This window comes from Muscardinus avellanarius (assembly GCF_963383645.1).
Source record: "Muscardinus avellanarius genome assembly, chromosome: 9".
In the NCBI taxonomy this organism is placed as follows: domain Eukaryota; kingdom Metazoa; phylum Chordata; class Mammalia; order Rodentia; family Gliridae; genus Muscardinus; species Muscardinus avellanarius.
Genome location: NC_137795.1, coordinates 84,098,284 through 84,122,258, shown reverse-complemented (window position 1 = coordinate 84,122,258; position 23,975 = coordinate 84,098,284). Strand labels below are relative to the sequence as shown.

The 23,975-nt window shown below is 37.6% G+C and overlaps 1 protein-coding gene across 1 annotated transcript in view; it reads right to left on the bottom strand.

The window, feature by feature from the left end:
* SPAM1 (sperm adhesion molecule 1) overlaps nt 1–23,975 on the bottom strand; it is a gene marked incomplete at both ends in the record, with an annotated part of 89,895 nt that overhangs the window by 62,925 nt on the left and 2,995 nt on the right. Inside the window, one exon of the mRNA XM_080701220.1 lies at nt 19,030–19,532. Coding sequence (XP_080557346.1) covers nt 19,030–19,532 — 503 coding nt within the window. The remainder of the gene's footprint in view (nt 1–19,029; nt 19,533–23,975) is intronic.

Here is a 23,975-nt window from a genome sequence, read left to right as displayed (position 1 = left end):
TCACCACAAACCACCCAATTGTGGTGAGTGAGGAGAAGTCAGACCAGTCCATTCTTAGCTGTGGAGAAGAGACTCTTAAGTTTGGTCTCAGAGGCATACACCAACTATGGAGGCCAGGAGAACCGAGACTCCACATCTGTGGAAAGCATGGAGGGTGACCTGTGCTTAATACTAGGTCCAGCCCCATAGATACCAGTCATTTGCATAGACTGAGAAAGACTCAGAGAACTAGGATTGCAGCAAAAAATGTGCCAGTGACATTCGGTGTCTGCACAAAAAGAGACTGCTGAGGCTCAGTCTGCTGAATATTTATATATTTGTAGGGTTGCATTATATTTGTTTTTGTTTGGTTTGGTTTTTGTGTATGTGTGTATGCTTGTTTGATTTCTCTATTTTCAGCCCTTCTCCCAAGTTTCTTCCCTTGTACATATCTAATCTCTTTTCTCTGTCCCTTTTCTTTTTTTCTCTCTTCTTTTCTCTTCCTTGTCTTATATTAAATCCACTTTATACCACTATACTAAAAATTCTACATTGGTTAATAGAATACTACTAAATATTCATTATCTGTATAATATCTACTATATACTACCTTACCCAACTCATACTCATTCTATTCGATCCTATCTGAGTCTTTACCCTATCCTTGCATTTGCAACTTCACTTCCCTCCTCACTCAACCTTCACTATGGAATACAATGAAACTTGCCCTTGGATATACAAGCTGACACCTAGAGACTGAGAGAAATCTATCAAAAGCAACAAATACAAACTTCTAAAATAATGAGGAAGCAATGAGCCCCCACAACACCATAATAACAGAACATGATAACACAAAATTGCAGTACTCTCCAGAAGGTCAAATCAGGAATGTAATTGTAAAAATAATATAGGACTTTCAAAAAGAATTTAGAAAGAATCTGAAAGCATAAAATCATTGAAGAGAAGGCATCAATTCAAGCAATAAACAATCAATTAGACCACATGTAAAATAGACTCTTGCTCCTAGAAGATGATCACTCCAAAAACAAATGCATAGTATATAACAGAAAAGCAATTCAACAGCATGAATTGAATATTGAAGAAACATGGACTTATTTTAAAAGAGCTAACCTAAGAATAATTGACATAGAAGAGGGAAAAGAAGGTGAAACCAAAGAGATCAACATTTTTTTCAAAAAATAATAGCAGAAAATTTTCCAAACATAGAGCAAGAGGTTGATACACAGGTATAGGAAACTTATAGAACCCCCTATAGGACCCCCTTTAGACAAGATTAGAGAAAAGGTTCCCCATGCCACATAATAGTCAAACTGATCAACGTAGAAGCCAAGGAGAAAATCTTAAAGGCAACAATAACAAAAGACCAAGTGAAATTCAGAAGCAAACCAATTAGGATTACTCCAGACTTCCGAAACCAAGTCATGAAAGCCAGAGTGGCCTGGAGTAGCATACCCCAAACTCTGAAAAAAAACAACTTGCAGCCAAAAATTTCCAACCCAGCAAAACTATGTCTCAAAATAAACAGGGAAATAAAACTTTTCCAGGACAAACAGAAGCTGAAATTTATGTCTTCCAAACCAGCACTAGAAAAAATACTCAAAAAGATTAACTGCAAAGAAGAAATAAGTAATACATGCCAGAACCAGAGAAACAGGAATTTCCATCCAGCAAACAACTAAGCAAAGAACAACAAATACTACTTCAAATAGAAGTTTAATCTCAGTATGTTAGGAGTTAAAAATCATGTTTCAATTATCATACTGAATGTAAATGGCTTCAACTTGCCAATAAAAACTAAAGATAGTAACAAACTTAACATAAAAGACTGGAGCAAAGTAATCCATGACAATGGAACTTAAAGACAAGCAGGAGTAGCAACTATGATATCAGAGAAGTTAGACTTCAAACCCAGACCTATTAGAAGAGACAAAGCAGGTTAATTTTTACTGGTAAAAGGAACAATCCAGTAAGAGAAAATAATGAGAGTCAACATTTATGCCCCAAACATAGATGCAGCTACTTTCATAAGACAAACTCTTTGTGACATTAAGTCACACATAAATCCTAATACAAAAGTACTGGGAAACTTAAACACCCCTCTCACACCATTAGACTAATATTCTAGACAAAAGGTCAGCAAAGATGCCTCAGACCTAAAGAACACCATCAAACAAATGGACCTATTAGACACATATAGAATATTCCACCCAACTACAGTAGAGTTCACATTTTTCTTAGCTGCTCATGGAACCTTCTCCAAAATAGATCACATCCTGGGCCATAAGGTGAGCACTAGCAAATTAAAAAAAAATTTTTTTTTGACATACTGCCAGGTGTGGTGGTACATGCTTGTAATCCCAGCATTCGGGAGGCTGAGACTGGAGGATTGTGGTTCACGGACAGCCTCAGCTACTTAGTGAGGCCCTCTGCAACTCAGTGAGATCTGGTTTCAAAATAAAGAATAAAAAAAGGGGCAGCGGGTGTAACTCGGAGGTCAAATGCCCCTGGGTTCCATCCCCAGACCCGCAAAAAAAAAAAAAAAAAAAATTGACATACTGCCGGGCATGGTGGCACACAATTATAAACCCTGCTCTTAGGAGGCTGAGACAGGAGGATCGCACAGGTTTGAAGCCAGCCTCAGCTATTTACTGAGGCTCTCAGCAAGTTAGTGAGACCCTGTTTCCAAATAAAATATAAAAATGTGTCTGGAAGTATAGCCCGGAGGTAGAAAGCCCCTGGGTTTCACAAAAAAAAAAAAAAAAAAAAGTGACATACATACTTAACTGTATCTTTTCAGACCATAATGGAATGAAACTAGAAATCAACTATAAGAAGATCCAGAGAAACCACATAAATATGTGGAGACTGAACACCACATTGATGAATAAAGAATGTGTCATAGAAAAAGTAAAGGGTGAGATTAAGAAATTTCTAGAAACAAATAAAGATACAACATATCAAAACCTCTGGGATACTCTGAAAATAGTATTAAGAGAAAAATAGATAGCACTGAGTTCTCACATAAGATTCACCAAAAATCACCAAATAAATACCCTAATAACACACACATAAGAATCACAAAACATCACCAAATAAATACACTAATAATATACACACACCTCAAATACCTTGAAAAACAGAAACAATCCCAAAGCTGATAGAAGACAGGAAATTATTAAAATTAGAACAGAAATCAACAAAGTAGAGAATAAAAATATCAACAAAACCAAAAGCTGGTTTCTCAAAAAAAAAAAAAAATTAAGGGAATAGATAAACTACTAGCCAACCCAACAAAAAAGGAGATAATCAACCCAAATTACAAAGGTAAGAGATGAAAAAGGAGATATCACTACTGACAGTGTAGAAATCCAGAGGATTGTCAGAAACTACTTTGAAAAACTATACTCCAACAAAATGGATTATCTGGAGGAAATTAACAACTTTCTAGATATATACAACCTGCCTATACTGAGTCAAGAAGATATAGAAAATTTAAACCAACCAATAGCAATAAAAGAGATTGAAACCATAATAAAGAGCTTACCATCAAAGAAAAGCCCAGGACAAAATGGTTTTCCAAGTGAATTTTATAACACCTTTATAGAAGAGTTGATCCCAATACTCCTCAATCTATTTCATGAAATAGAAAAAAAAATGGGACTCTCCCAAATACATTCTATGAAGCCAACATCACATTAATACCAAAACCAAATAATTATAGTTCAAGGAAGAGAAACTACAGGCCTATATCTTTTATGAACTTGGATTAAAAAAAAACTGCTAAACAAAATACTAGAAACACATTTAAAACCACATCAAGAAAATCATACACCATTAACCAGGTAGGGTTCATCCAGGGATGCAAGGCTTGTTCAACATGTGAAAATCAATCCATGTAATTCATCATATAAACAGAACCAAAGACAAAAATCACATGATCATTTCAATAGACGCTGAAAAAGCTTTTGATAAAATCCAACATCCATTTATGCTAAAAGCACTGCAGACAATCAGAATAGAAGGAACATACCTCAACATCATAAAGGCAATCTACAATAGGCCCACAGCCAACATCATAGTAAATGGGGAAAAACTTTGAGAATTTCCCCTAAACACAGAAACAAGATGAATATGTCCATTATCACCAATTTTCTTCAATATAATACTTGAGACTCTAGACAGAACAACAAGGCAAGAAAAGAAAATCAAAGGAATACAAATAGGAAAAGCAGAACTCAAACTTTCACTATTTGCAGATGACATGATACTATACTTAGAAAACCGAACAAACTCAACCTAAAGGCTTATAGAATTTATCAACAAATTCAGCAAAGTGTCCGGATACAAAATCAATCTTAAAAAGTCAAAAGCTTGTTGCTCCAAATGCATTTAAGGACTAATTTTTCTATGTCTATGAGGAATGATCTTGGTAATTTAATGGGTATTGCATTGAATCTCAGCAACAAAAACCATGCAGGAGGAATCAAAATACCTGACTTAAAACTATACTGCAAAGCCACTGGAATAAAAACAGCATTGTACTGGCACAAAAACAGATCCATAGACCAATGGAGCAGATTAGGAGAATCAGAAATGAAACCACACACTCACAGCCAACTGATATTTGACAAAAGGGCCGAAAAAATACAATGGAAGAAAGACAGTCTGTTCAACAAATGGTGTTGGCAAAACTGGTTATCCATATGCAGAAAAATGGAATTAAATTCCACCTTCTCACCCTGCACAAGAGTCAATTCAAGATGGAATTAGACCAGAGACCTTAAGGCTCCATGAAGAGGGCATTGGTCCAACACTGCAAAACATTGGCACAGATAAAAACTTTCTCAACAAGACCCCAAAGGCACAAGAAACTAAAAGGCGAATCAATATGTGGGACTGCATGAAACTGAAGAGCTTCTGTTCAGCAAAGTAAACTGCCAAGATCCTCAAACGAGATCCAACAGAATGGGAAAAGATCGTTGCCATCTATTCCTCAGACAGAGGACTAATATCTAAAATATACAGAGAGCTCAATAAACTCAACACCAAAAAAAAATTAATCCAATTTAAAAAATGGGCAAGTGAACTTAATAGACACTTCATGAAAAAAGAAATTCAAATGGCTAATCAATGCATGAAAAACTGTTTAACATTATTGGCAATCAGAGAGATGCAAATTAAACCACCCTGAGACTTCACCTAACTCCAATTAGAATGGTAATCATTCAAAACACAAACAACAACAAATGTTGGCGAGGATGTGGAGAAGTGGGAACCCTAAAACATTGTTGGTGGGATAGTAAACTAGTGCAACCACTTTGGAAAACAGTATGGAGAATCCTCAGAAGAATGAGAACAAATTTACCATTTGACCCAGCAATACTACTTTTGGGTATCTACCCAAAAGAAAGGAGACCAAACTACCAAACTAATCCATGCATATCTATATTCATAGCTGTGCAATTCACCATTGCCAAAGTATGGAACCTACCACAATGTCCACCAATGGATGAATAGATTACAAAACTATGGATATGTACACAATGGAATTCTAATAAGCCATAAAAAATAAAATTACATCATTTTCAGGGAAATGGATGGAACTGGAGGACATTATGCTAAGTGAGATTAGTCAGTTGCAAAAAGTAAGAAATCAGATGCTTTCACTAATATGTGAAAGCTAAAGTGAAATGGGTCATAGGAGGAGCTGCAGGTAAAAAAGGAAATCCTACAGAAGAGCAAATAAGGCAACCTAACTGAGGGGATAGAAGGGGGGGATAAAGCTCTCTAAGGCACATGATGTATTTTTGTTTGTTTGTTTGTTTGCTTGTTTATTTGTTCGTTTGTTGTGGTACTGGGTTTCCTGGAAGCCCTTCTACCTCCGGGCTAACTCCCAGACCTATTTTATTTTTTTGGAAACAGGGTCTCTTAAGCCAGCGCGGCTGGCTTCGAACGTGCGCGATCCTCCTGTCTCCGCCTCCCAAGCACAGGGATTACAAGTGTGCGCCACCACGCCTGGCGTCACATGATGTATTTAGACAAACATATTGATATCAACCACTAAGCCAAGCATGGGAAGGAGGGTTGAGGAAGGAATGGGGTAGAGATTGAATGGGGGCTGATTGGGTGATGTGTGTATGTATGTCTACACAAGTTTTTTTTTATCCCACTATGATGTATGAAAACAATGTACCAATAAAAAAAAATCAAAAGCTTTTCTCTATAGCAACCATAAATCCACTGAAAAAAAATACAGAAAACACTTTCACTTAGGAGTTCCCCCCCAAAAAATTAAAAATACTTATAAATAAAATTAACCAAGGAGGTAAAAGTCCTCTACAAAGAAATTATAAAACACTGAAAAAAGAAATCAAAGAAGACCTTAGAAGATGTAAAGATATTTCATGTTCATGGATAGGCAGAATGAATATTATCAAAATGGTCATACTTCCAAAAGTGATCTACAAATTCAACTCAATACCCATTAAATTACCAAAATTCCTCACAGACATAAAAATATCAGCCCTTAAATTCATTTGGAACAACAACAAAAAAAATCCAGAATAGCCAAAGTAATTCTCAGCAACAAAAACCATGCAGGAAGAATCACAATACATGATTTTAATCTATACTACAAAGCCATACTAATAAAAACAGCATGATCCTGGCACAAAAACAAATATATAGACCAGTAGAGCAGAATAGAAGACTCAGAAACAAATCCACAGACTTACAGCCAAGTCATTTTTTACAAAGAGGCCAAAAACATACACTGGAAAATAAAACAGCCTGTTCAAAAAATAGTGTTGGCAAATTAGTTAACCATGTGCAGAAAACTGGAAATAAATCCCACTTTCTCACCCTGCACAAGAGTCAGTTCAAGGTGGATCAAAGACTTAAGGAACCTCGAAAAGGTCATAGCTCTAACACTGCAACATATAGGCACAGATAAAAACTTTCTAAACAAGACCCAAAGGCCCAAAAAACTAAAAGGCGAATCAATATGCGGGATTGCATGAAACGGATGACCTTCTGTACAGCAAAGGAATCAAGAACCTCAACTGATAGCCAACAGGATGGAGAAGATTTTTGCCAACTACTCCTCCGATAGAGGACTAATATCTAGAATATACAGAGTACTCAAGAAACTCAGCACTAAGAAAACAAATAACCCAATCAAAAAATGTGCAAGTTAAGCTAGGCACTGTGGTACATGCGTGTAATCCCACGAGACAGAAACGGGAGGATCGCACAGGTTTGAAGCCAGCCTCAGCTGCTTAGTAAGGCTCTCAGCAACTTAGTGAGACCCTGTTTCCAAATAAAATAAAAAAATAGGTCTGGGAGTATGGCCCGGAGGTAGAAAGCCTCTGGGTTCCACCTCCAGTACCACACACAAAAAAATGGGCAAGTTAACTAAGTAGAAACTTCACAAAGGAGGAAATTCAAATGGCCGATAAATGCATGAAAAAATGCATTATGTACAGTAGGGAATTTCCCTCTTCCCCCCTTTATTCCCCTTATTTAGGTCACCTTATTTGCTCATCAATAGTTTCTCCTTCTTCTAGAGTTCCTCCTATGACCCATTTTCTCCTTAGCTTCCACATATTAGGGGGAGCATCCAATTTTTTGCTTTTTATCACTGACTAATCTCATTTAGCATAATGTTCTCAAATTTCATCCATTTCCCTGTAAATGATGTAAATTTGTTCTTCTTTATGGCTGAGTAAAATTCCATTGAGTACATATCCCATAGTTTTGTAATCCATTCATCTGTTGATGGACATCTTGGCTGGTTCCATAGTTTGGAAATTGTGAATTGTGTGGCTATGAACATAGATATGCATGTGTTAGTTTGTTATTTATTGCTTTTTGTTTTTGGTGTGTGTGTGTGTGTGTGTGTGTGTGTGTGTGTGTGTTGTTTTACTGGAGATTAAACTCAAGGCATTCTTCCTTTGACTTATACCCCCCCGGCTCACAACTAATTTATATCTGAAATCACAGAACTTAAAGTTTCAAAACATAGCTAAAAGTCATTTAGTTTAACTGTCAGTCAATTGAATAATTCCCTCCAGTGTGTGTGTGTGTGTGTGTGTGTGTGTGTGTGACTGAGAATTGAATCTAGTGGCATTCTACCCACAAGTCACACCCCCAACCCTATTTTTTGTTTCAAAACAGGATCTTGATAAATTCCTAAGGCTAGTATAGAACTTTCAATCCTTTTATCTGTTTCCCAAGTACTGGGATTACAGGTGTGTGCCACAACACCTGGCAGTTCTAGATCCTCTTGGACTGCCCATCCTCTTCTTAATAATTTCCAATGATAGAGATTGGCATACCTACTCAGATCCCCCAGGTTAACCCATTTTTCCCCCTGTTGCTTAATTTGCTATGAGATTCTAGAAGTAAGGTCACATTTATGACTTTCATGCATTTTTGCCAGTTTTTCATCCATAGACTGAGGACCTAAATCTTGAAGGAAATCTTCAGGTATATCTTGTCTTATTCCTCGTTAAAAAGCCCCAAATCTTTAAGCAATAGATAATAAAGTACGCAACAGTAAAACTATGACCTACCTTGACCTAGACATTTTATTTCTTCAAATAGGAAACAACATTATATTACACATGATGAGTGATGTTTTGTATTGTTTCAATCAAATCTTTGGTTCAGCTGCGTTTTTATTTATCCAAAGAGCATAGGTCTCTTTTCTGTCGAGTGTCACTAAGCCACAGCCTTGTACATACTTATAAAGATAATGGACTTGACCAAGCATGTTGGCACATGCCTGTGTTCCCAGTATTTGGGAGCTGAGACAGGAGGATTGAAGTTTGAGGCCTGTCTCAGCAAGTTAGTGAGACTCTCAACAACTTAGCAAGACTCTGTTTCAAAATAAAAATGAAGTAGTACAATCAGCCAATTACTAATTCCTAATTCTATCCTTTTCTCTCCACCTCTAATACTTCCCTACTTCAAGAATTCATCCTTTCTGGCTTCCATAATGAAAACAGGCCTCTAATTGGTTTTTCTGCCTCAAGCTTCAAAGACCCAATTACTCCGCAATGCATCTCTCTGCAGATCTAAAATACAAACCTGACCATTTTAATCCTGCTTCGAGGGCTAATTATAGGTTCATTAGTGTCACGGCATGACCCTGCGCATCTGACATCTGTCCCTCTCCAACTTAACACTCATTTTCCAAGTTCTGCTTGCCCCTCTTATTTTGCCAATTGCCAGTGGTTTTGGCTTTGGCTCTCTCTCTCTCTTTCTCTCTCTCTCTCTCTCTCTCTCTCTCTCTCTCTCTCTCTCTCTCTCTCTCTCTCTCTCTGTGTCCCTCCCCTCACTTACATACACACATGCACATACACAGTGGCTCAGAAATACTATATTATAATGTAAAATTTTATCCAGTATGTCAATAAAAAACATAAAACCATCATAAAGCAGATATGGCCTCTTTATTTTCTACCCCACTCATTTGCGCACTGCCAAAATATCTACAAAATTAATATTTTATCGTAGAAATAAATTATTTAACTGATATTATAAGAAAAATCTTAAATAACTTTCAAATTTCCAAAATAATCAAAGCTAGCAACAGTATTCCTATATTCTGTTCTTAGTGTCATTATGCATTTTTTTTAATCTGAAAGATAAGATGACTGGTTTTCTTCTGGAGACAATGTGCTGGCATGTGACTAAGTTATCACTTCTGCTTACCGAAACCCAGAGGCTCGGAGGACAGAGAACCAACCGAGGCACCACTGAAGAGCACAGGGGACCTGACAACATTATCTTACTGCCTCCTGTGGCTCTCGGCACACAGTTAATCTTCATGTATCATAAATGAGGCTCAGAAAATTCTAAGATGATGAAAACTTGAAGTAACCCAAGTCTCTTCTTTCTTCAATTGCCAGATTCTCCTTTAATCCATAAAAACTGTATTGAAGGTATAGGTAAACCTTAAATGACCCGTTGTCACCTTTTCCCCATGGTCCATCACTCAGAAAATTCCTCAGTGATGGACTGACACTTAGGGTCAGATGCATTCCAGAGCCTAGAGAGAAACTCTGGACTTGCATTTCATCTGTGCTATGATATCATTCCACCTCATAGCCTCATGGGGGCAGTATTGTGTAACGGTGGAACACAGGCTGGGGAGCCACAGCCACTCACCCAGCTCTTCCTGGTTCTAGGATTTATTAGCTGTGAGAAATTGTATGTGAAGCCATAATTGTTTAATAAGAGGCAGAAGCTACTCTTCTTCTTCTTCTTCTTCTTTTTTTTGCTGCACTAGGGTTGGAATCCAGAGACATACCTCTGAGCTACACCCCTAGGCCTGTATGAAATTGTATGTGAAGAAATTGTATGTGAAGCCATAATTGTTTAATAAGAGGCAGAAGCTACTCTTCTTCTTCTTTTTTTTTTTTTTTTTTTTTTTTTGCTGCACTAGGGTTGGAATCCAGAGACATACCTCTGAGCTACACCCCTAGGCCTGTTTTTTATTCTTTATTTTGAAACACGGTCCCACTGAGTTGCAAAGGGCCTAGCTAAGTAGTAGCTGAGCCTGTCTGCGAACCCTGTCAGATGCTGAGATTACAAGCGTGAACCACCACCACGCCAGCTTACTCTTCTTCTTTTTGAGGAATTATAGTGATTGACAATTTCTTCCAAGATAATTCCTGGCATCTCATGGGAACAATTTATCACTAGTATTACTGATAAGTGAAGTTAACTCTCACATTTAGGGACTAAAATTTTCTACAAGGTACAAAAAGTATGTTTATTTTTCACAGCTCGATTTTCAAAAACATTTGCATACCACATATTAGAGTCTCACTTTTACAAAATAAGCACAGCATAAATATTAAACCCAGAAATCTCTTTTGCTTCTCAACCTTAATTGAAACCTAGCAATAATTTAAAAATAGTTTTAATTATTTATATTCTAAAAGCTATACAATTATATATTGACCCAAGCCCATTCTTGTCCCTATTATTTGCTATTTAAGATTGGCAAATTGGGGTAAAAGTTATCTATTTCAATAAAAATTGTATGTTCTCCCTACTACTTTAAGGTTCATTATTAAATATGTGTTAAACTGAAATGACTGGAGGCTAAAGAAGTGGACAAAGTTATATTAGCACAACGTTTTCAACTTTTATATAGAGTTTACTGCAGCAACACATCAGTCATAAGAAACTTTTGAAGGCACTAATTATTTTTCTAATAAATGACACATATAAGAGAGTATATTAATAAAATAGCATATTATGCTACAATTTGCAGACTTTGGTCAGATTAAACATATTATAAATGCATTTTACTTAATATCCTGTCCCTCGAAGTGAAAATATCAAGCTAATTTTATATTCCGAATGTAAACTTTAAGTCATCAAATAGAGGAGAGATCTTGGAAAGTTTATAAAAGGTTCGAATAGATAATGATTGCCATCCATTATGCCCGTACCATTCTTATGACAGCACCATATTGGCTGGCTTCTGTTTTGTTTTCTCTAGGCTTCTCAGTTGGTTTTCTCTAGTTGAGGAAACAAACTCAGAGACTTAAGAGTAACTTGCCCAAGTCAACAGCTTCCAGACCACGATGAGCTTGCCCTCTCCCCTGCATCCTGCTGTCAAGGATTGGGTTTCCCATGAAAAACAATTAGATTTTAGAATTTTAAAAAAAACTTCTTCCAAAAAGAATTTTTGGGCTGAGAATGTAGATCTGTAGCAGAACACTTGCCTAGCATGCATGAAGCCCTGGGTTTGATCTCCAGAAGCATGCACACACACAAAGTTGTTTGCCAAAACGGTGTAAGGTTCTGTGACCTCATAAAATAAATAAGAATCGGTGACTAGATGAGTTAGTACGCCTTGTGGAAGATGCACTTTAAAAATATAATAATGATTATCGAATGCCACATAAGACATATATAAAGATAGAAAAATAAATGGCCTTTTTGAAGCTGGACTTTGGTACTGTTTTCATATTATAATCAATTTACACCTGGAAAGCCATTTCTTAGTTTTCAGAAATGGCAATGGTCTGAAAATATGTAATTAGGTAGTCTATATGAGAAACAAAACAAAATTTACTGTTTGAAAAAATAAGGTTTATATTGGGCACAGTGGTGCCCACCTGTAACCCCAGTACTTAGTAAGCTGAGACAGAAAGATCACAGGTTAAAGGACAGTAACTTAGTGAGACCCTGTTTCAAAATAAAAAATAAATAAATAAAAGGATAGATGGGGATACGGCTCAGAGGTGGAATACCCCTGCACTGAATCCCTAGTACAAACAAAAGGAAAAGGAAAAGATTTGGCAAGAAAAGAGGCCAGGCCTTTGAGAATATATATATTTACCATTAAGGAGAGTTAGAATGAGATGTCATTTTCTTTTTCCCCAGTACTGAGGATCAGTACTGAGTACAGGGGCATTCTACCTCTGAGCTACACCCCCAGACCTATTATTTATTATTATTTTTTTAAACAGGGTCTCACTGAGTTGCAAAGGGCCTCACTAAGTAGTAGCTGAGGCTGTCCTCAAACTGAGATCCACCTGTCTCAGCCTCCCCAGTGCTGGCATTACAAGCATGTGCCACCACACCTGGCTGTCATTTTCATCTACCAGATGAACAGTGACTAGAGAATCCTAAAAAGCCCCGCTGATAAGACAACAGCTCATGTTCACCATTAATTTTTAATTGAAAAAAAATTTGTGGAAGAGATTGAGCCATATCTAAATTGAAATGCTGGTATCCTTCACATCAGCAGTTCCATTTCATCTTGGCAAAAGTGTGCCAAGATAGACATGTACGTTATATTAACTATGATATTTCTGATACAGAAAAGAATCCTCAGAAAATGATTTACCTAGCAAGATTTTTCTAGAATTTGTCATGTAGTTGTACAGTAGTGTGTGCTGTGGTAACTACAAAGATATACTCAAGTAGACAGCTGAAAAGTGTCGTGTGGCAAGAGCAAACTACAAAACTATGGGCACGATAGTCCAATTTGTGTTATACCCACATATATACACATTTGCATCCATTTTCTTAGGAAATTATTGGAACTATACACATGAAACTATAACCAGGAGTTGTCACTGGTAGTGAGAGAGAAGGAGACTGTTAGTTTTCCAATTTTTATTATTTTGTCATGAGTAGTGATAATGTTATATGAATAAAAATGATTAAAGATTAGGCATATAAAAGAATATGCACGTGTTTCAATTTAAAAAAAAAAACAGGCATTGTGATGCCCATTTGTAATCCCAGTACTTAGGAGACAGACAGAAGGATGCGGGTTTGTGGCCAGCCTCAGCTACTTAGTGAGGCCATCAGCAGCTTAGCAAGACCCTGTTTCACTTTTTCTTTTTTTTTTTTTTTTTTTTTTTTTTGCAGGTCTGAGAAGGGAACCCAGGGGCATTCGACCTCCGAGCTACATCCCTGGCCCTATTATTTCATTCTTTATTTTTGAAACAGGATCTCACTAAATTGCAGAGGGCCTCACTAAGTAACTGAGGCTGTCCACGAACCACGATCCTCCTGTCTCAGCTTCCTGAACGAATGCTGGGATTACAAGGGTGCGCCACCACGCCTGGCTCCTGTTTCAAAATAAAGAACAAAAAATAGAGCTGAGGATTGTAGGTCAGAGGTAGAATGCCCCTGGGTTCAATCCCCAATACCGCAAAAAAACTATAAGAGCTTACGGTGTTAGTGCCTTCCCCTGTACCATGATTGAAGAGAATATATGACAATGCCACTGTTTTGTGGCTTCATCTCTTTTTGTTTCTAAGAGAAAGTCAGAGGCAAGGGGAGAGGAAGATAGTGTCAGAACAGGCATTCAAATACCATGGCTTTGGCTTTAACAGACTTGAAAGCAATATGTGCCCATCTTACCTTCCTTCTTCCCATCTTCCCTCCTTCATCCTTTCTTTTCTTTCTTCTTTCTTTCGTTCTCTTTCCTTTCCTCTTGCTTTTTCTGTTTTTCCTTTCCTTCTTTCTCTTTCCTTCTTTCTTCGTGCCTGCTCTCTCTCTCTCTCTCTCTCTCTCTCTCTCTCTCTCTCTCTCTCTCTCTCTCTCTCTCTCTTTCCCCTCTCTCCCCTATCTTCCTTCCTTTCTTTTTTTTTTTCTTTTCTTTCATGGCACTGGGGATTGAACCCATGTTGGTGTACTATACCCCAGCCTACTTATTTGTTTTATATTTTGAAACAGGGTCTCTCTAGGTCTAAAAGTCTTGCTAAGTTGCTGCGACTGGTCTAGAATTTGAAATCCTCTTGTCTCTGTCTCCCAAGTACTTCGATTATAGACATGTGCCATTATGCTCTGCTTCTTCCTTACAATCCTGTACAAATTATTGTTCTCAATGGAACCAGAGAAGGCAAAGAATTCTGGTTCTTTTTTCTCTCCCCCCTTTTTAGTTTTCTTCTTTACCTTCCTTCTTCTCTCCTGATTATAAGTAGAGGAGAACAGAGAAATTCCTCTAACCTGTACTGACAGGATTTGCTGCTGGGATTTCACTTTAAATTTTACAACTACTCCATGTCAAAAATTAATTTCAGCCAGGCGTGGTGGCGCACGCTTGTAATCCCTGCGCTTGGGAGGCAGAGACAGGATCGCACAGGTTCGAAGCCAGCCGTGCTGGCTTAAGAGACCCTGTTTCCAAATAAAAATATAAATTAAAAAAATAGGTCTATAAGTGTAGCCCGGAGGTAGAAGGGCTCCCAGGAATCCCAGTACCACAAAAAATTTTTTTAATTAATTTCATCAAAATGTCAGTGTCTTGTGTAGAATGATTGTGCTGCAACAATCCTGGCAGTTTAATAAAACAAATAATGTGGGTTCGTGTACTCTGGAAAATACTGATAGGCAAGCTGTTGAGTCCAAAAATATCAATCTTTAATTCATAATTGAGAAGCCATAGATAATTGCAAGGTTTGTCAAGTTCAAAGGGAACCACTGTTTACCAGGTATAGTAATTGAGAAAGGACTTTTCAAAAATAACCATTCAGTGAGAGGAAGAACACATCAAATAAATATGTCTATTTCAGCTGACATGTAAATTCACCACAGAAGAACTTAAACTGATAAAATATTAGCAAAGAGAAAATTACTCAGTTTTCTCATTACTTTGAATTCCACAGGCAAAAATTTAGAAGTAAGATCATTGCCAAACCAGGCATGGTGGCATACACCTGTAATTCCAGTACTTGGGAGGCTGGGACAGGAGGATCCCACGATGGACGACAGCCTAAACAACTGAGTGAGGTCTTCAGCAGTTTAGTAATCCTGTTTCAAAATAAAAAATAATAAAAAGTAAAATAGTTCTAGGGGTGTTTCTAGGAAGTAGAATGCCTTTGGATTCAATCCCCAGTAACTCTCCACACCCACACATACACACACACGCACACACACACACACACACACACACACACCATGCATACACACATACACACACGTATGCATGTGCACACATATGCACACACACAAGATCATTGCCAACACATACAAGAAACAGGGGAATGAAAATATTTTTAAGTCTAAAATAACTTTAAATGCAGTGCTTCAAAATATTCTTCTGGCAAAGGGAAAATGCATTCACCAATGGTAGCTCCCAAGCTCCTGGTTGTGCCTTCACTCAGCCAGGCTTTGAGTGGAGTGAAAAATACAGCAGCCAGAAATCAGACTTATTCCTTGAACTGAGAAGTATATGCCAGGGAAGTGCCCTCACAGCCCTTAAGCATCTGGTCACAAACAGTTGTACCTGTCTGTCCTCTTCCTCAGGAGTAGGTTAGGGGCTACCTATCCCTATTATCTTGCTGATGTCCAATACATAAAAAAATTCTTAGAAATCATGTTTGATTACTGCTTCATTGCCAAATAAAAATCAGCATTTTGGAACTATTTCCAGATTTGTGGCCTACTCAGCATTTTGCCTTACACACCCATATTGGCTCTGATTTTCCTATTAATGATCTTTGGGTTGGCATAATGTCTGTGCATATTAAAAACCCAATGATTAATTTTCCTGAATGCAGACATATCCTACCTGAAGTTCACTGCCACTGCTGCCTTTGTCCTTTGTGGTACTGGAGATTGAACTCAGGGCCCAATCATGCTAATTGCATACTCTACCACTGAGCTGTACCCCCAGACTGTAAGGCAGGCTCTTTGTGTGTGTGTGTGTGTGTGTGTGTGTGTGTGTGTGTGTTTATTTTGTTTTTGGTGGTACTGGGGTTCCTGGAAGCCCTTCTACCTCCGGGCTACACTCCCAGACCTATTTTTTATACTCTTTTATTTGGAAACAGGGTCTCCTAAGCCAGCGCACGTGGCTGGCTTCGAACCTACGCCATCCTCCTGTCTCTGCCTCCCAAGCTCGGGGATTACAAGCGTGCGCCGCCACGCCCAGCCTTTTGTGTTTGTTTTTAATCAGCTCTCATATGTAGTTATTACTGCTTAGTAAATATCCTTAAATATTTTTGGAAGAGTCTCTTAGTACATCTAATTTCTTCTCACAATATTGGATATATCTAAGATAAACTCATTGGTTGACTTTATTCTCTATGCAAATTCATTTTCAAAAATGAAATTGCACCATACAAGCAGATATCCTCTCCAATAACTTTGGAACTGAGCCATTTACTCTATTAGGGAAACAGGTTTTAAAAGACACATCACAGTTTAGTGAGAGCCTCTACTCAGCAAACTAATTCTGTATCATTTTGAAGCCAATTACTCTGTTATTTAGTACTCTGTGTTAATTAATTGAATGGACTTGTGTTCTTATGGCTCTGCAATTTTAACACTATATGTTTATTCCACATTCTGTGGACAATTTTTGTTCATCGTTCTACTTTACCTACTAACGTGCAAATTCTTGAAGCACAGGAACCCTGTTTAATTCTCTGTGTTACTCTGATACTAGCATGATACCTGCAAAAATACTTAACCAAAATGGAAATTACTTCTGCAAACCTAATCATAAACAAAGTGGCATTTTATATAAAATATTCCTGCCAAGCCTATTTTTCCACTTAATGATCTGTTTTGCCACCATTTTCAGCCAACTCTGCCATGACAGAAGTATGCTTTTTGAGAAACTATCCAACAACAACAATATAAAAATATTCCATAATCAATGAGATGTACCCATACCCTTTATGCTACAGACATTTATTGAAGTAATTCTAGGGCCAAACGCTTTTCATATACTATGGTCACCCAATCTCCTCTAGAACTCTAAAAGGTATATCTTATTGTAATTAAAATGTCAATTGATCCAGGCTAACTCCTCCAGGCTCAAAGAGCTAATAAATACTAGAAGCTAAAATTTTCCCAATTCCAAAATTCATTCGCTCTCCAATTATTGTTTGTTGTTGTTTTTGTGGGACTATTTCGTACTGTGTATTGAACCCAGGAGCATTTATCTCAGATATATCCCCAGCCCTTTTTTTAAATTTTTTATTTTGAAACTGGGCTTCACTAAGTTGCTGAGGCTGGCCTCAAACCTGCAATCCTGCGTCTCAGCCTCCCAAGTACTGGGATTACAGGAGTAGGCCAGTGTACTCGGCTCCAATTAGTGATCAATCCTGATCACTGCTTATTCTGACAGCCACTAATATATTCTAAGCAAACTAATCCCTATGTAATATATTGTCCATGTCATGACAAAATTGCTTCTTTTCATAACTAACTTGTGAAAACACATTTTGACAGTAGAACCATAATCGGAGTGGAGAATGAGGATAGATAACCAGCATTTTTACAAGAGTCCTCCAGTTGAAGTGGTCTCGGCCATTCCCATGTTTCCAAATTTTTAGTGAGTTCATTTGTTCAAAAATCATTAAGTGGGCTCGTCCTCAGTCTCCCATACTGTTCAGGACATGATTGATGCCATTGTTAAGCACAGCAGACCAAATCCCTGTCCTCATAATGGAGGAATGGAGGGGTAGGGGAAATCATGGAGAATAGGAATAGACACACCTATCATGCTTGATGTTTGGGTACAGAAAAGTAGGGCAGGTCTAGAGACATGAGAGTGTGTTCATTGTAAGATCTGCTTTTTCTGGTGGTTTCCAAAGGCTTTCATCATTAGCCCACCATTTACTTGACATCTCTTCTAACCACATTCAAATTCTATCCTTATGATGCTTCTTCTGTCTCATACTACCTCATAGATTCTAAACCTTTAAGGCAATGTACGCATCACCTTTTTGAGGAAGCTCTGACACACTGAATAAATTCTTATTTGCATGCCAGATCAGACTAAACTTGTCGCAGCACTTGAAACACACTATGTTGTCATTTTCCACATTCAATGTCTGCCTTTGGCAAACACACAAGAAACTCTCTAGTGGCAAGGAGTATGCTGCTTCCCCTTGTATCTGTGACACCTAATACCAAGCCTGGAAGAGAATGAGCGCTCAATAAATGCCATGTGAAGGATGAAAATGGGTGAGTGGATGTTTGGTTGAAATAAGGCGTTTTAGGCACTGATATTAAAAGATAACAATCAAGAACAAATAGAAAACTAGAATACTTCATAAATGTGAATCCCATAAATGTGAAAGTCATGTTCAAGAAAGTCATGTTGTGCACAAGAATAGATAGGTAATTATTTTTTAAAAGTTTACCTTTCTATAAATCACTGTTGGAAGATGTTTCCAATATGAAATAGTTAAAAAACAGAGTTCTCTGAAACAGACTGGTGCACTTGGGATATTCCATTTTAAAAGCTAGGAGGTGTCACCTTAATATTTTTTAACTGTTTTCAACAAATTACAAACTGCTAATAAAGCTATTCATTTGCAGTAACTTGGCTTTATTTAAATCTTCACTCAGAAAAAAAAATTCCCCAAGTGTCATAAGCCTTGCAGTCAGTCTTTGATAGTATATATATTTTGATATATTTTTCTTTTGAAATGCAAATTCAAATATTGGTTCTTTTAATATAGGATTTTTTTGTGAGGTAATATGAAATTTTGCATTTTCTAGTTGCTGTGAACCAGTACCAAATATTTCCAGTACTGTGAATACATGTATAGAGCTAAGATGCATCCAAGAAGGTCTTTTCTCAGGGCACGTGGAGACACTGTGCCAGATGATGGGACGGAAGACTCAGTAGGCGCCTGTGCAGAGCCATCATTGCTAACTGGTGGTTGGTCATTTAGGACGATGTCTATACACACATCGTCACCAGTACACACATTGATAGAATTAACGTTTTCTACATCCTGTCTTTCCTTACAATCCACGTTGGCATAACAGGCGCACTCAAATTTGTCAGACATTTCTTTCAGGTCACTAATTGATGGTTTGCCATCTATTACATATTTCCCATTTTGCCCAATCTGAATAGAAAAACTATCTGGGTTCAGGTGAAGATAGTCATCTGAATTCCAATCTTTCCTTGTGCACACTCCTTGCTCCTTGCAAAGCACTTGGCCGCAGAGTTTGGCTGCTAGGGTGACATTGAGTAAGTAAGGATTCAGTGTACTCTTCATATAATCTTCTAGGACCAGGCAAGATTTCTAAAAAAATTATAAGATTCAGAAAATCAGGGCATAAATTAACTCTTATGTGAATTAACCGCAAAAAATAAAGGCAATGTCAAATAGATGACCAGAAATCTCAGGGTAATGACTGAGGGGAATTAGGGGAGTGTGGAGGCAAACTCATAAAGAATGCATAGTAGAAATGATGCTACTAATGTATACAAAATTACCAATCCCAATCTCAAGAACTTGTAGGCATGAGGGTAAGGAAGGAGGGACCTGGTAGGGAGGGCAACAAGGGCAGTGTGCATGCATTTTTCTGACACACTGTACCTCGATATAATGTAAAATAGCAATGTACCTAATAAAAATAAGCAATTTTTAACTAAGAGCAAAACAGATACACCAGGAGGCAGAAAATATTTTATCTTCTTTAACTTCACAAGCACCATTATCCAACTTTTTGTAACATTTGCAGATTCCACATACCATTTCATGCCAGTAAAAATTCATCAATGAAGGCTTACCATATCCTATCTTTAAACTTTTTAAATAATTCATAAATTAACTGAAGGATAAAATTATATAGCTGCTAGAATATCTGCTACGGGGTTCATTATCATGATTGGAGTTCCAATTTCACTAATGACCAGCTATATAAACCTAGGGATCTTTGAAGCCATCTTAGTTTCCTCTGTGGGTGTCTTTGATACCCACATAATCATTTGATTATGCTCCAGTTTTATCACTCTTAAAATAAGGAGATACCTCACATGTAGGTTGAAGATGAAAAGATATTGAGTACATAAAAGTGCTTAATATTGGGCCTCACATATTTTCAATTAACCCTAAATAAATGATAAATAAATGTAATATATATCATCCAACAAGTGTAACCATCATTAAAAGAGTTTCCAAATCAAGGGCTCAAAGTGGATGAATAGGTTCAACTGAATGCATTTTACATTAGAGATTAAGCAGTCAAATTAAGTGTGAATGATGACAACTCTTTTATGAATTTGGCAGCGTGTGAGTGATGAGTAGCAGCTGAAGTGACTCACTGAGACTGGTCCACTCTAAAACCTGGACAATGTCCTCTTAAAGACATTGAGGACAGTCACTTTCACACTCACAGTTCCACTGAGTGAACTGGCGATGCTAGACCTTCAGCTGATCAAAGGTGATGAATGTGATATCTGGACAGACAAGGAGCCTCCCATTTAAATCTATTTTTTATCTTCCTTGAGGTGACTATTGTTGGCATAATAATTGCCTTCTAAGCATGTCTACCCGCTAATCCTCAAGAACCTGAGACAATGTTAGCTTACATGGTAAAAGAAACTTTGTAGATATAATTAAGGAAATGCACCTGAAAAGAGGGAGATTATTCTGAATTATCTGGAAAAGCCCAATCTTATTGTATAGATCCTTGAAAGAATAGAAATTATTCCGGCTGAGTTAGAAGTTAGATGAGATGGAAGCTGAGATGGGAGGAGTGCAGGTCTGAGACCAGCTTCAACAATTTAGTGAATCCCTCAGCAACTTAGTGAAACTTACTTTCAAAATAAAAAGTGAAAATGCTGGATGTGTAGATCCGAAGTAGAATGCCCCAGAATTAATCCTCTGTACAGAAAAGGAGAGAGAGAGAGAGAGAGAGAGAGAGAGAGAGAGAGAGAGAGAGAGAGAGAGAGAGAGAGAGGAGAGAGAAAGAAAAAGAAAGAAAAAGAAAAAGAAAAAGAAAAAGAGAAGGAGAAGAAGGAGGAGGAGGAGGAAGGGGAGGGGAGAGAAGAAGGAAGGGAAAGAGAAAGATGAGATATAAAAAGAGAGAGAGATTGAATGTATAAGAGGGATTTAAATCATCACAGCTAACTTTGAAGACTGAAGAAGAGAGCCAGGAGCTAAATAACATAGGGGCCTCTAGAAAACAGAATGACTATTAGCCAGCAAAGGAGATCTCATTGCAACAAATATAAGTAACTGAGAATCTACCAACAACCTAAATGAGCAGGTGAGGAATCTCCCCTAGGAAAAAATGCAGCCTGCTGACACCTTCAATTTAGTCATTGAAACCACATTGGATTTCTTTCTTTCTTTTCTTTTCTTTTTTTTTTTTTTTTTTTTTTTGCAGTACTGGGAATGGAACACAGGATCATTCTGCCTCTGAGCTACACTCCCAGCCCTGTTTTTTATTCTTTATTTTGAAACAGGGTCACACTAAGTTGCAAAGGGCCTCACTAAGTAGCTGAGGCTGTCCGCTAACCTCGATCCTCTGGTCTCCGCCTCCCAAATGCCAGGATTACAAGTGTGCGCCACCATGCCAGGCGACATTGGATTTCTGACCTACAGAACAAGATGATGATAAATTCCTAATATGTAATCCACTAGCTTTGCTGTAACATTTATGGAAACAATAGAAAACTAATACGCCATCTGCATTCTTACTTTTCCTATGGCATTGCATATAAAGTCTAGAATAACTTTTAATTTCTTCTCTTGGTTTGCCTTCATTCCTGCATGATGGTGTGACTCTTCCATTTGTACAACCCTCTATACCCCCTCTCCTTAGGTGTAGTAATTGTTTCACTAGCATGCCACGTTCATCTCAGACCTCACTCATTGTCCCCCCAACTTGGAATTCCTCCGATGTTTAACAAAGTGGTCTCCTTCCTTCTTGTCATTCAGATGGTGTTTTAATTAGACAGAATCCTTCTCATGTACTCTCCTGATCAACTCACATATCTATATCAATTCTCTCCCTATAGCACTTCTGAGCATCAAATATTTTTCTCCTTTATGTGTTTTTTTAAGTACTTGTAAGCTATATGGCTGCATGGGCTTATTTATATTCTTCATCATTATATTTCAATACCAGGGACACCTGAGAATTTAAACCAATTTCAGGTGATATCGCATTTGCTTCCTCAAATCTACAGAGGGGAGAATTAGGCAAAAAGAGAAGAAAAAAGATGAGAATGATTTGAGAATCTTTGGCCTAAATAAGATCTAAATCTAACTCTCTGATAAGACATAGTTTATAGCATTTGTATATTTCACTGTGCAAATATTCCAGCTGTGGCCAATTTCAAGTTACCAATTTAGCCGGGCATGGTAGTGCATGCTTATAATCCAGCATGTGGGAGGCTGAGACCGGAGGATCACGGTTCACAGACGGCCTCAGATACTTAGTGAGGCCCTCTGCAACTCAGTGAGACCCTGTTTCAAAATAAATAATAAAAAATTGGGCAGGGGCTGTAGCTCAGAGGTCAAATGCCTCTGGGTTCCATCCACAGACTCGCAAAAAAAAAAAAAAGTTACCAATTTAATACCACTGAATATAGAACTGGCCCTTGAATATACCACAGTATGGTAGTGTGATGCAGGTTAGATATAAATAATCTCAAAACATGAATAATCACAAAATAAAATAGAATAATTTTATATTTTGAGTATTTACTACTTTTAACATAATTTATTTTATTGTATGTTTTCATAATTTATGTTTGTTTTTTTGTGGGGTTTTTTTTTGGGGGGGGTTGGTGATACTGGGTTCCTGGAAACCCTTCTACCTCCGGGCTACACTCCCAGACCCATTTTATATTTTTTAATTGGAAACAGGGTCTCTTAAGCCAGTGTGGCTGGCTTCAAACCAGCACAATCCTCCTGTCTCTGCCTACCAAGCGCAGAGATTACAAGCGTGCGCCACCACGCCCGGCCCTGTAATTTATGTTTTAATATTGACTGTTTTACAACTGGCTCTGTTTTAATATTGACTGTTTTACAACTGGCTCACGAAATGCCTGAATATTTAACCATCAAGTCTTATCAGCTGAGACCTGTGGGGCTGGTTCCATCACAGCACTGGATGCTGTGATAAACAGAAAGGAAATGGTTTACTTGACACTTGTTTTAGGTCAGTTTAACAATGTGGTGCAAGTAAACCTGCAGTAGCCAGTTTCTCAAGATTCAGTGAGTCAGAGCAAACAGGACAAGAGATCATGGGTTTGTTGATCACAAATGACAGAGAAGAGGGAACATAAGGACAAAACGAACATGAAGTGCGGAAAGAAGCAGATATATGTAGCACTGTCTAGAAAATATAATATTAAGACAGTGCCATTAAATAGAGAATGGTATTTTGGGGTTTTTTTTGTTGTTCTTGTTGTTTTGTTTTTGGTTTTTGCTTTTATGGGTACTGGGGATTGAACCCAAGGGCATTTTATCTCCAAGATATACCCCCAGCATGTTTTTATATTTTTTATATTTTGAAATAGGGTCTCACTAAGTTTCTGACGCTGGCCTTGAACCTGTGATTCTACTGCCATAGCCTCCCAAGTACTGCGATTATAAGCATGTACCATCACACCTGGCAAGAATAGCCATACTAAAGAGTTGCAGGACTATTCCTAAAAATACCAAAGATGACTTGAGAAGGCATGGTAAAAGGATGTGAATCTAAGATTAAAATGACAGTAACAAACA